This window comes from Anabrus simplex, chromosome 1, assembly GCF_040414725.1.
Source record: "Anabrus simplex isolate iqAnaSimp1 chromosome 1, ASM4041472v1, whole genome shotgun sequence".
In the NCBI taxonomy this organism is placed as follows: Eukaryota; Metazoa; Arthropoda; class Insecta; order Orthoptera; family Tettigoniidae; genus Anabrus; species Anabrus simplex.
In genome coordinates, this window is record NC_090265.1 from 1,271,789,254 (window position 1) to 1,271,803,650 (window position 14,397).

The window sequence follows — 14,397 nt, forward strand, 5'->3', positions numbered from 1 at the left end:
TTAAGCATTGGCGTATGCTGGGATCAAGACGTGGGCTACCACTAGACTTAGGTTACCACTTTTTTATAGTTGGTTTAGTGAACGTCATGCTTTAAGCGTTTTGAGCTACAGCCAATAGCCAACGGAGTAGCCTGCTGTGTTGCCAAGGCTACTTCACAAGCTACTGCCCTGGCCTTTGCCACTGCTAATACTCAACACCTGATCAGTCGAGATGGTAGCCAAAGTCCGGCTTTGTGGTTAAATGGACAGAATGTTTGCCTTTGGTCTGATAGCCCCGGTTCAATTTTCAGAATCAACCCCTAATACTGTTAATTCCCCTGCCTTGTGGACTGGGTGTTTATGACGTCTTCGGCATTCATTTTATCCTCATTAGGTCACCACCAAGCCTATGCAGATGCCATACAGCATTATTATTATTATTATTATTATTATCGTTGTTTAAATAAAAGTGTTCAATTTTACAGCGGTCGTGCCCATCGTTCACTGGTTAATTAGCTTCTTCGAGAGATCAGTGGTGGTGTCCGACCCATGATAACGGTTTGATTCCAACTAACAAAAGAGAACACTAAACCTGAAAGACTGCATTTCACTTTAGCAGATTTACCTATAAAAAGAAAACTATATTACTGCTGTAACAGCAGCCCTGCAGTGTCTTCCACAAGGATGAAGCAGTAAACGGGTGTGAAATACCAGCACTCTGTTATCTATGTAATTAAATCAGAAGGATGAGATGAGGAAGTATATACGATGAGTAACGCATGGTTGATAGCAGTGGCGATCTGACGGACTGAAGCCTTGCTCTCCTATCCCCTTCGGTCCCCGCGCCAAAAGGCATACAGCAGCAAGCCTCCAGAGGTGAGTTGAGGGAAGACGGACGAGAATCTGGGCTGCAATATCAGTCTCCGAAGCCTTGTTCTCAGAAATACTTGCGACGATTTTTCTCATTGCTTTCAAGATTTGTAAATGGAACAGCGTATCAGATGCTTACATTATAATGTGCTTTAGATTTCCATCGTTCCCATTTGAGCTTTGGGCTTCACTGATTGCTTTGGTAGCCCACAGTATACGCCACTGGGTTTAAGGCATGACATGCTTCCCCTTCCTTCGGAGGCTCACCTGCGAACATTAGTTAAATGTCTTAAGTGCCCTTACGGGTTGAACACTTATGTCATTAGTGCTATTGAGAACTATTTCTGCGACGAGGAGAGTGAAAACAATCGCACGGGAATTCTCATTTATGACGAAGTAAAACTGAGCGTAGAGGTTCAGTTTAACATCAACTCATTAAAAGTTGATGGATTCGTAAATTTAAGAGAACACACCGAAGAACACGGAAAAAATAAACTCTCAAATCATGCGTTAGTATTCATGTTTGTGCCCCTATTGCATAATTGGTTTCAACCGGTTGCTGTGTATGCAAGCCGAAATTCCACACCTGATGATATTTTGTCACGAATTTTAATCCAGGTGGTCTTACAACTGGATCAAATTGGCGCCAGAATTATAGGTTTCACCTCACACGGAAGTCAGTATAATAAAAAGGTGTGGAAATGTTTAGGAATAAATAGATTGAAGGGAAGGTCGTGCGCTATATTTCTATTCTTTTTGATTCTAGTAGGAGACTTTGGGCCTTTTCAGATGCTGTACATACAATTAAGTGCATCAGAAATAATTTTTACGACAAAAGGCAAGTCAATAAAATAATGAAGTTGTGGACTTTAAATTCTATCGACAAGTTTTTGAAATGGATAACTGCCATAAATTTGCAGGTTTGAAAGTTTGCCACAAGCTAACGTCTGCACATATAGACCCTACTTCATTTCAGCTTATGAACGTGAGACTTGTTTATCAGTTATGTAGTAATTCTGTTGCAAATGACCATGTTGCGAACATTATCCCTAAACTTGTGTTATATTATATGAAATGTCGATTTTATTTTGTAACAAGACAGATTAGAAAGGATCTGAAATCTTCTAAGACCACGAAGTCTACCCGAAAGCTATCTAAACTATCTGACAACTGACTTCTAGAGTGGTAAGTAAAGCATAATATTTTGCATGCAATAATTGTATTTTATTCGTATGCTGACTTATAAGCTCAGGCTCAAATACTGCTGAGAGAGCGGCCTAGCGGAGGAACCGATGAACTAGGGGAGTGATCACACTTCTTCCTTCTACTCGCTATGGTTTGGATATCGCCCATTACCTCACTGATGTTACAAAATATGAAGGTATGTATTCAAACCTGAAGAATAAGCTCTTGCTTCGTAGGCCCTTTGATGATTAACTCTTCCTTCTTTGGTTCCACATGGGTATACACACCAATGACACCTTTTCCGAATGAGTACTCGCCATCAGGCTGTTCTTTCCTGAAACAAACGAAATTTTGACCGTAAAACGTTGTATGACAGTCAAGCATTTACTGACGTTATAACTTGAATTCTGTAATGCGAGCAGTGGTGAGGTGGGATTATTATTGGGTGGAAAGGCTAAGGGAAAATGGTACAGGTTTCTCCAGATTTTCCTCCAAGAAGAGCAGAGTACAGAGTGTAAGGTACAAACCCGTCACCGACGACGTAAGCGGCAGGGGAAATGCAGCTTACTGGAATAGATTCCTATTGATTTACCTATGTACCACTCAACATTTCACGAAGCTCAAATTATTGAAACGAAAGCGATTAAATTAGGAGCGGAATTCTACATACTAATATCATTGGCTTTACCTCTCACTGACTAATTTTACGGTTCCGGAGATGCCGAGTTGCCGGAATTTAGTACAGAGCCAGAGAAACAAGGAAATGCCATTTGGTGCTTGTTTCAATGACGGTGAAATCCTGAGATTCACCTCCCCGCGGTAGAGAGGGGGCAAAGACTGCATATAAAAATAATATTTTATATGCAGGCGGCTAACGAATGAAGGGACCGATTATCTCCCGGTATAAGGAGATCCCCTATACCAAGTGCCAACAGTCTCTTTGAGAGTGGATGAGCGGGTATGGATAAGGGCACTCTATTGTCCTGGGGACAAGAAATTGTCTCCAAAGGCGGAGGAACCAGTTTGGTCAACGGCATTAGGATACAGAAGGCAACGGGAAACCACTGCATTAAAGATCCTGAGAGATATTCCAATAAATCCACATGGCATGGCTGCAACATCAAGATCGGAGCTGGCCGTGTGGATCGTCTACCTCCGTTTGGAGACGACGGCTTAAGAAGAAGTAACTCTTTGACGTGTCAATAAATCTACTGAGCACCTGCAAATACCACAGTAGATTTGCTGGCACGGAAAAGAACTCCTGTGGAGCAGAATTCCGGTACCTTGGCTTCTCCGAAAGTCGTCAAAGTAGTAAGTGGGACTTGTAAAACATTATTATTATTATTATTAATAATATTATTTTATTATTATTCTTACTGTTATTTTTATTATTATTATTATTATTATTATTATTATTATTATTATTATTATTACTATTATTATTATTATTATTTTCATTAACAGATACGGTTTAATTTTCCTTTATTTTTACGTTCAAAGAAAACTGACACGCTACAAAGTATGGTCGCTGAAAGAAAAACGAATGCATGGTACGGAATGCTTTTCACTCTTATAATATTTTTCAGACTTTATTTCAATTATTATAGAAATATAATTCATTTCCCATATAGATAAAAAGCCTGTGGATTTCCACAACTAATATTATATCTATTGTAGAAAAGTGTACCTGCGAGAAACTTATAAAGCACCATGCGCTCTTTTTCTTTTTCGTCTGTACAGAGGTACAGGGTTGAAGCGGACAAGTTACGAATTACAACTATTTGGATGGAAATAGCACAATTTCCACTAAGAAAAGAAAAAATCCTATTATTCATTTGAGTACAACGTAATAGGGAATTCAATAACTTTTATGCTTGATTTTGTACAGTGACATATTATTTCAATTGTTAACTCAGCAACTAGGGGCTGCCTGGCCGAGGCGGTAAAGGCGTGCTCGGTTCGCCTGGAAGGACGTGGGTTCGAATCCCCGTCAGGAAGTCGTAACATTTAAGAAACGAGATTTCCACTTCCGGAGTTGCATATGGCCCTGAGGTTCACTCAGTCTACACCAAAAATGAGTACCGGGCGTAGAGCTAACCACTCTACCCATCACGCGCCGAGGTTAACAATGGTGGAAGCCTTTACCTTCCACTCCTCCAAGGGCCTTCATGGCCTGTACGGAGGTGACTTTGCATCTCAGCAATCGTACGGTGTCTGGGAGAAAGTACAGAATGTAATTAGGTAGCTGTCTTATAGTCAGAAATATCCGAAATTCTGACTGAGACAGCAAACTTTATTATATGTTACCACCGAAGTTTTATAATAATAATAATAATAATAATAATAATAATAATAATAATAATAATAATAATAATAATAATAATAATAATAATTTGAAGTCACCATCACTGGTGCTAAACACGTCAACATACTTCCCTGCTCTTCAAATTTATGTCTATGACATGAACGGGGATTAATGGCGCGTATTTGAGATCATACGTCCAACACTCCACTTACTGAGACAGAATCCAACTCACGTTCCTCTAACTAATGTGACCGTTCACGATACTGTAGATAACATATCGGGACACCCTGTAACAATAATATGCGTTTTCCGCGTCATTCTATGATGATTAGTCGCATAACTAGCAGATTCTAGCACTACACGAGACACGAACGACTCGCCATTGTTTTAAGGCACAAAAGTCTCTTTGCGCGTAACGACGAAAGTGAGTCATACGCTAGCCAGCAATTAGAAAAGTGAGTTAGAAGAGGCAAAAACCACGTGACGGCCAGTGGGCTGTATTTAATTAAGTCGGGTTAACTTAGGGAGATGTAATTCCCTAAATATGTGTTCGTGTATTCGGTTATGCCAGCCAACAACCTTCATTTGTTTCGAAATTTTCATCGGTGAGAATAATAACATTAATCACGTGAATCCTGACATACGGACCAAATATTCATAAGTAAAAACTCGTCATAATCAGATAATTTTTTAGTTAATTATGACAGCAATTGCCAATTGCTTAACGTATCATCAATTACGCGTTGTGTTTGGGTGCGGCGAATTACGAGAGGTCGTCATGAGTCTGGCGAGGTGAGCCTATGTTGAGTTTTGCTATGGCGTAGTGTCAACCGTTGGAAAAGTGCTAGGTGACTCTTTGATGATTATGATCAAACCTACGATCCCACGGGAATAAGATTCTATCAGTAGGATATAGAAGGTCAGAGCTATCTCTTGATATGCAAATCAATTCCGACAAACGGTTTTTACCGGAACGATATCCGAGAAGTAGGCGTGGTTACCTCCCACCCTCAATTTTTACCCTCTTCAGCATAAAACAAGTTGACTTGAAGACTGTCTAGCTATTTATCTCCTGTGTTATCGGACCATTCAGACGTGTCGTGATTCGCACGATCAAGTGAAGTTGTGCAACATTTTTATTTGTGGTGCAGTGTTACGCTTGTAACATATAAGTGGCGAAACACCGTGTGAATTGTTACTTTGAGTACATTCATTACTCATATGCCACAGATTGTGAAGAGTTTGTATATTTACGATATTCCGTACTATGTTGTAATCATCGAAGTGAGTGAACCAGGAATAATCTACCTACGGTGAACTGCGTGGTATCTCAGCTACTTTTATATATGTGTAAATGAATGTGTTTGTGGCGCAATTGAAGTACAATTGATCAAATACAGTGAAATGTCGTGAATACGTAGTCAACATTACGACAATAGAGTTGAAAGGAGAATTTAATAATAATAATAATAATAATAATAATAATAATAATAATAATAATAATAATAAATGGGCATTATCTGCCGAATATATAAACGCAATGAGTGAGTTTTCTTACATGTTGAGGTGTTTTAAATTAGGCAAAATTCAGATACTTAACATCAAATTACAGTGCTAGTGTGTGTATGCGATACTTCAATAACATTTGAGTGTTAATAACTGTATATGGAGAGTAGAGGATCAGGGTGACGAAACAGAAGGACATTATCGTTATCGGGTTGGCTTACTTAAGTACACGAGTAATTCTAACCATATTTTATTGTAGTGCGTATCACAAAATTGACGCAACTATAATCACATTGTTTCCACATTGCATGTCTGAACGGGTGATCGTCGGCCCTGAGGGAGAATCTACGAGTTACCTACCTATTCTACATCATAGTGTATCGGGTGTCTTCAAGATCATTCAACTCCTAGTCAAAATCTACAACATGGACGACCTGATCATAGGGACGAACCGAAGACCTCACGACGTCGAAGACGTCGAGATGATAGTTTAAGTCTACATGGATGTGCCCATCTCGGAAAAGAATGATGACAATAGATAAGTACATTTCAAAAAAGATTATGTTGAAAGTCATTGTCCACCTGTAAATAAGTAAAATTTGCATGTTAATTAGGTAAAATGTAAATGATGATGAAGTGAGAGCAGCCTGTAAACGTAAAAAGAAGGCTTATCAGAAATGGCTCCAAACAAGGGCCGAGGCAGACAGGGATTGATTAGTACGTAGATGAAAGAAGCAGAGCGAAACAAATAGTTGTTGAATCCAAAAAGAAGTCATGGGAATATTTTGGTAATGACCTGGAAAGGCTAGGTCAAGCAGCAAGGAAACCTTTCTGGACAGTAATAAAGAATCTTAGGAAGGGAGGGAAAAAGGAAATGAACAGTGTTTTGAGTAATTCAGGTGAACTCATAATAGATCCCAGGGAATCACTGGAGAGGTGGAGGGAATATTTTGAACATCTTCTCAACGTAAAAGGAAATCATCCTGGTGGTGTAGCAAACAGCCAAGCTCATGGGGAGGAGGAAAATGATGTTGGTGAAATTATGCTTGAGGAAGTGGAAAGGATAGTAAATAAACTCCATTGTCATAAGGCAGCAGGAATAGATGAAATTAGACCTGAAATGGTGAAGTATAGTGGGAAGGCAGGGATGAAATGGCTTCATAGAGTAGTAAAATAAGCGTGGAGTGTTGGTAAGGTACCTTCTGATTGGACAAAAGCAGTAATTGCACCTATCTATAAGCAAGGGAACAGGAAGGATTGCAATAACTATCGAGGTATCTCATTGATTAGTATATCAGGCAAAGTATTCACAGGCATCTTGGAAGGGAGGGTGCGATTAGTCGTTGAGAGGAAGTTGGATGAAAACCAGTGTGGTTTCAGACCACAGAGAGGCTGTCAGGATCAGATTTTCAGTATGCGCCAGGTAATTGAAAAATGCTACGAGAGGAATAGGCAGTTGTGTTTATGTTTCGTAGATCTAGTGAAAGCATATGACAGGGTACCGAGGGAAAAGATATTCGCTATACTGGGGGACTATGGAATTAAAGGTAGATTATTAAAATCAATCAAAGGCATTTATGTTGACAATTGGGCTTCAGTGAGAATTGATGGTAGAATGAGTTCTTGGTTCAGGGTACTTACAGGAGTTAGACAAGGCTGTAATCTTTCACCTTTGCTGTTTGTAGTTTACATGGATCATATGCTGAAAGGTATAAAATGACAGGGAGGGATTCAGTTAGGTGGAAATATAGTAAGCAGTTTGGCCTATGCTGACGACTTGGTCTTAATGGCAGACTGTGCCGAAAGCCTGCAGTCTAACACCTTGAAACTTGAAAATAGGTGTAATGAGTATGGTATGAAAATTGGCCTCTCGAAGACTAAATTGATGTCAGTAGGTAAGAAATTCAACAGAATTAAATGTCAGATTGGTGATACAAAGCTAGAACAGGTCGATAATTTCAAGTATTTAGGTTGTGTGTTTTCCCAGGATGGTAATATAGTACGTGATATTGAATCAAGGTGTAGTAAAGCTAATGCAGTGAGCTCGCAGTTGCGATCAGCAGTATTCTGTAAGAAGGAAGTCAGCTCCCAGACGAAACTATCTTTACATCGGTCTGTTTTCAGACCAACTTTGCTTTACGGGAGCGAAAGCTGGGTGGACTCAGGATATCTTATTCATAAGTTAGAAGTAACAGACATGAAAGTAGCAAGAGTGATTGCTGGTACAAACAGGTGGGAACAATGGCAGGAGGGAACTCGGAATGAGGAGATAAATGCTAATTGAGGAATGAACTCGATGGATGAAGCTGTACGCATATGCCTGCTTCGGTGGTGGGGTCATGTGAGGCGAATGGGGGAGGATAGGTTACCTAGGAGAATAATGGACTCTGTTATGGAAGGTAAGAGAAGTAGAGGGAGACCAAGACGACGATGGTTAGACTCTGTTTCTAACGATTTAAAGATAAGAGGTATAGAACTAAATGAGGCCACAACACTAGTTGCAAATCGAGGATTGTGGCGACGTTTAGTAAATTCTCAGAGGCTTGCAGACTGAACGCTGAAAGGCATAACAGTCTATAATGATAATGTATGCAATGTATGTATGTATGTATGTATGTATGTAAATGATGATCGCAGGCTATTTCAAAGGGATTATAGTTTCTTAGTTTAATGTAGTGGGAATTTGTTCACTGGTATAAAAACTAGAAGTTTGTTTAACCCCTTGGGAAGATTAATGCGTGTTAATTATAAGATTTTAGTATTGCTATTTTCTTCTACGTGAAGTGTTATAATGAATGGGAGTAGTATTCATTTAAATAATCTCAATTATTATCATGAGATGAGACGTTGTGTATCCTCAGAAAGTACGTAGACTACTTTGTACTACATGCGTAAGACAGAGTATTTTAGAAGTTGAAGATACAACATCGGATGCAAGTATGATTTTTAGACCGTGGATATAATATGTAAATTTTTAAAATGTCCCGAAGAATAAATTCTTATGCAAATATGTGTGTGTTTGGAATGTCAAATTGAGAACGATGGTCAGACAATACGTCGCCAATTGATAGTTTGAAGCAGAATGGAGATGTGTCAGAGATAATTTGTGTAAAGTGTGAGGAGTCATGCCACACTAATAACGGCAAAATGAGGTTGAATAAAACCATATGGGAACAAAATATTGTAACGTGTTGGCGGGTAGATAAATAAACAAATGAGTACAGAATCTGGTAGCGTCCTATTTCTAAGATTTATTAACTTAGCACTACAATTACAGATTTACACACACACAGACGATAGCCGAGATTACAAGTTACACAAGTACACTTACACGGTTCGCGCGCTCTCTCTCTCTCTTAGTTTCTCATGTTCCATCTACAATGACACACACACACACACACACACACACACACACACACACACACACACACACAGTCATCGATCATTTACTCTACACTCACTCAGCCACTCAGTCACACTCGTTAGCGCTGTCACGGTCCATAGCCTACACGTCAGTCTGGCAGGTCGGGATAGTATCCGCTGTTCACTCAATCCGTCGAACCCCGTTCGCAGTCCGCAGACGTCGGCACCCAGTGTTCCCTTCCCGCTGCTCCAGAACACTCCAGGTTCTCCTCCAGCAGCCGGCATCAAGGGGCACACACACACGACATCAGGGAAACAGGATCGAGTCCTCGGCTCCAACAGGCAGATACACCATCAGGCTGACGTCTCAGCCCAGGCTAACACTGACTGCGGTCTTCGCTAACTCACACCAGTGAACTCTATCTCGCTCTCACTCATTCACTCCGTCTAACTCTCACTCTACCTCTCACTGATTCCAGGCCAGTCACTCCTCTCTTATATAGCTGCGCCGACCCTTCTGGAACAGTCCGGATGCTGGATGTATCCAGGAACCTCGCGGGATGGAAGACTCCAGATTGGTTGTCGAGTAATTTCCGTTGTCCCATGCGGCGCGACCACGGACAGAAGAGAGAAGGGCCAGGTCAGCACTTAAGTGCTGCTCGTGATTGGCGCGGACGAGCGTAAGGGGGGTGGGGCCGATACGACCGATAGCAAGTTGGCATGGCGGACGCTATAACCATTACAATATGTTAGATTTGTACTCTAAGGGGATGCATTAGCTCGAATTTTAATATAGAGGCAGCTGAGGGAAGAGAGATATCCTTCCTTAAGTGAGACAGTGCAGATTACCGTTACGTTGAGTGAATGTGCCACCTGAATATGCTTCGAAGATTTACAGTAGGGGTCTGAGGAGAATGACCAGACCGCAGGCTTCACAACTTTTTGGATGTTGACTGATTGTTCGTTTCTGGCAATATACGACAAACACTCACACACAGAATAGTTAATTGTCATCGTTGTAATTGAATTAACATATTAGGAAACGGAAGAATTCCTCCCAAATTTTATTTCATTTATTCGTTTCGATTTAGGGATTAAAAACATGCATCCAGCTGCAAGAAAACCACGGGTTCGAACCCATCTGAGGGCGACGAGTATCATCACCGTCATTTTGGTGATGGAAGGACTACTCCTTCCATATATTTGTGAATACATTAAAAGTGATATCATGTGTGTTTATTTTCAGATAAGTGTATTTTTACATATGAGATTATGGTATTATCGTCAATATGTTGTCCATAGGTTCAGCGTTGTTTCTGTATTATATTATTCCATGGTATTAGTCATAATCCCGGCGAAATATGCCTATGCGATTATTCACATCATTATAAATAATAATGGGGTTAGTTAGTAGGAGTTATAATATGACTTTCAGCTATTTTGGGATGTGTTTGTCATAGTTAGATTATTGCCTTGATCACTTGATCACAGAAGATAATGATACAGTGGAATTCAACTCATAAATATGAAGTCATGACGATTACATAACATATTATTGTAATTGTGCCTTTTATTATGTATAATAGCTGCCTCTGTGGGTCCGTGGTAGAGTGTCGGCCTCCGGATCCCAAGATAGCGGGTTCAAACCCGGCAGAGGTAGTCGGATTTTTGAAGGGCGGAAAAACGTCCATTCGACACTCCATGTCGTACGATGTCGGCATGTAAAAGATCTCTGGTGATACATTTGGTATTTACCCGACAAAATTAATTAAATCTCAGCCATAGACGCCCAAGAGAGATCCGGTTTACTCTAGGTCCGCTAGATGGCAGACAGAGTAAACCGGAACGTCGAAATTGACGAGCAGACAGCCAGATGGCGTCAAATCGAAATGTCTGCAAACGGTAGCTGAGGCCATACGATTATTATTATTATTATTATTATTATGTATAATTAATTCACCAATCCATTAATGAGTGTTTTTAACAATGTGTGAATAGTTGAAATAATAATGAGGGAAAGCCCTCTCAAATAGTATGGGATTATTCGGTGCAGAATGCAAATTCTGAAAGGACAGATGAACATTAATTTCACCTATTTAAATCCCTCAAATTTCTAATTAATGTTAAATTTTATGGCACATTCTATATTAATATTTGTAAGTGTTGTTTTCTCAGCTTAATAAAATTTATATTTGTAAAACCTTAAAAATATTGAAATATTAAAGTTACTACATGAGGCCCCATGTCAGTTGTGATGAGGAGCTCGAATATATCCTTTATATCACAGAGGTGATACGTGGCAAGGCGGTGGCTACTTTCCTTCCCACGCTATGAGATGTGACGTCATCCGCACGTGTCGAAAGTGGATGGATACAGAAGAAAGTTTAAGTTGAATAAGTATGTTTAAATGATAGAATTAGTAGTGAACGCAGTATAATAAGTGTCCTGTATTTATCTATAAGACAATTGGCCTTTAGTAAGACAGATTTGAGACTGCTAAGCTATTTCTGTGGATATGTCAATGAGTGACGCGCGTGCCTATTTTAGCCACGCCAAGTCCTCAGAAAATAGTGCCTATCAAATGAGGTCATTTAACCAGTTAATGTGGTAAGAATAAATTTTAAATCTTCGTGAACACCGCCGCTAGCAAGTTAGCAAGTACGAGGTTACAGCAAAAACTCTTTTTAACACAGTTCCACTAAGTCGGAAAAAATACGCAAAATTTTCTTGGCGGCAAAGTAAAAATGCCTGGACAGAGGGGATAGCGCCTCTAAAATAAGAAGGGAAGCCATATTGAAACCCCTGCATTTGTATCATTGAGGCTTGAGAGAGAGGGTTGAACTGTTCAGTAAATCGATCGTCAAGAAGTAGACTAAGTCCAACAAACAGCTTTTTGGCCGATGTGGCCGGGGTCTTGACTCCATGTGGAGATAGTTGTTCACAGCAGAAGTAATCTGATAAAAAGACGGTCAAGATACCGAAGTAGTATTTATAAAGTGCTAAATAAATGTGTTGTAAAGAAAGTTATTCGTGTGCGCGTAGCAAATACAGTCAGTCGAGTGCGATCATTGAAGACGCCGAGTGAAGGGCATTTCTTTTTTTACGCTTTATTTTGAGGAAACATAAAGAAAAACAAATGCAAAGCCAGAAATGTAAAAACGGCTAAATAAAATGACAGAGGGTCATAGGCGAGCCTAAAATGGACGCTGACATGCACATAAGGTAGGTGAATGCCATCTTACCGTATATTATAACTTGTTTCATGATGTCAAACTTATATGTATTTTGTAATGGGGATTTATGACGCAGTTGGTTACCCATATATTTTCATGAATGTCAGAAATATGACGAAAGGTAATTTGTTTTATTTTTTTGCTTGGATACAATAATAATGTTATTTGCTTTACGTCTCACTAACTACTTTTTAGGTCTTCGGAGACGCAGAGGTGCCATAATTTAGTCCCGCAGGATTTTACGTGGCAGTAAATCTACCGACACGAGGCTGACGTATTTGAGCACCTTCAAATACCATCGGACTGAGCCAGGATCGAACCTGCATGGTTGGGGTCAGAAGGCCAGCGCCTCAACCGTCTAAGCCGCTCAACCCGGCTTTTAAAGTATTGCGAGTGCCGTGTAACACGTTGCAAAAGACTTATTAGTGAGGGTTACAGAGTGATATCACGTCCAAAGTTGATCGTCATTTCCGTGAATTTTGGCCTATATTTTTGTGATGTCAAGATGTCTTATTTGACGTAAAAATTTTCTGTTTGAATTTTGATGGAACTGGTGCAAGATATTCGTGGTTACCCATTTTCAATCGGGTGTAATCGCGCTGTCGTGTTGAGTAATGCAGATCGGTGAATATCTGTCACGAAGTGTAATGGTATTCTATGTCTGTTTAAACTTTGTTTGACTGACAATAAATAACAGTAAAGTTTGCCAGTCATTTTTGTGAAAATCCAGCTTTTAATAAAAATACGAGATAATTTTTTGTGAAGTTGTTCATTATTAAAGTATTTGTGCGTAATTATGCGTCGTGGAAAGAAAGACGAGGTTATGCGGCAGATATGTTTACGTGCAATTCCAAGACAAGACTACAGATTTACTAATAATTCAATGGTGAGTAACTATTATTATTACATTCTCACACAATCATAAGAGTATAGGCCTATGACGTATTTAACTACACGCAACAGCTGGTGATATGTAGGCATATTTACTCTTCAGTGATATAAGGTTATGTTAGATCACAATCATGGGATACATTATTGCAACGGTATTATTATTATTATTATTATTATTATTATTATTATTATTATTATTATTATTATTATTATTATTATTATTATTATTATTATTATTATTATTATTATTATTATACGCATTAAAACATACCAGCTACAGGAGCTGCTGGTGTAGGCCGATTCACTCTGTAAATGCACGAATTTCGCTCACGGTGATACATTATTTTACAGGTATGCCACAGACATTTCAAAATCGGTGATATTTTATGGGAAGTAACTGGTACTGATCCTGCCAGAATGTGACTATAAATATGATGGGCAGTTGGAAAAGATATAAGCCACTGCTGTCTCTGACAATCATGGTCTTGGAAGAGGAGTAGTTAAAAGAACCAGACAAAAATGTAGAATAGAAAGGAGCAATAAACAGAGCCATTGAAGATAGTATAATACATATCTATACACAGTATTTCAACACAGCTGAAAAGTACAATAAACACGTTACCTGATGGTTGATGTACTGTGATGAAGGGAACGTAAGTAATTTTTCTGTACGTCGATACATCAAGGCAACCATACTGCATGGCATATGTTATCATCTTATAAGACATGGCCTTTGTTCTAAACGGGTTTTATTAAAGTAAAAATATTTCTAATGTATATGTGGACAAAATTACTAATACAAATGCGGTATATTCATTAGTTACAAAACATCATAGCTGCATTACAAGGAATGACTGTAACAATGTGTAGAAAGATTCAATAAATAAGTTAATTATAGTCCTAGTTGGTGAATTGAACACCGAGGATGATGTCCCCACAGTTAATTTAATAGTCGCAGTTAAAACATTTCTTAGTTCATAAAGGAGTATGTGCATGATTTTCTTGTTATTTGTTCAACCTTCTGTCTGATATCTCCTCATGTTTACAAATTTATGGCCGACCCCG

The 14,397-nt window shown here is 39.2% G+C and overlaps 1 protein-coding gene across 1 annotated transcript in view; it reads right to left on the bottom strand.

Annotated features, from left to right (window-relative positions):
* Positions 1–2,238: 2,238 nt before the first annotated feature.
* Positions 2,239–14,397, bottom strand: part of LOC137497198 (A disintegrin and metalloproteinase with thrombospondin motifs 12-like) — a 273,946-nt gene continuing 261,787 nt past the window's right edge. The window contains exon 14 of the mRNA XM_068225728.1: positions 2,239–2,368. Coding sequence (XP_068081829.1) covers positions 2,239–2,368 — 130 coding nt within the window. The remainder of the gene's footprint in view (positions 2,369–14,397) is intronic.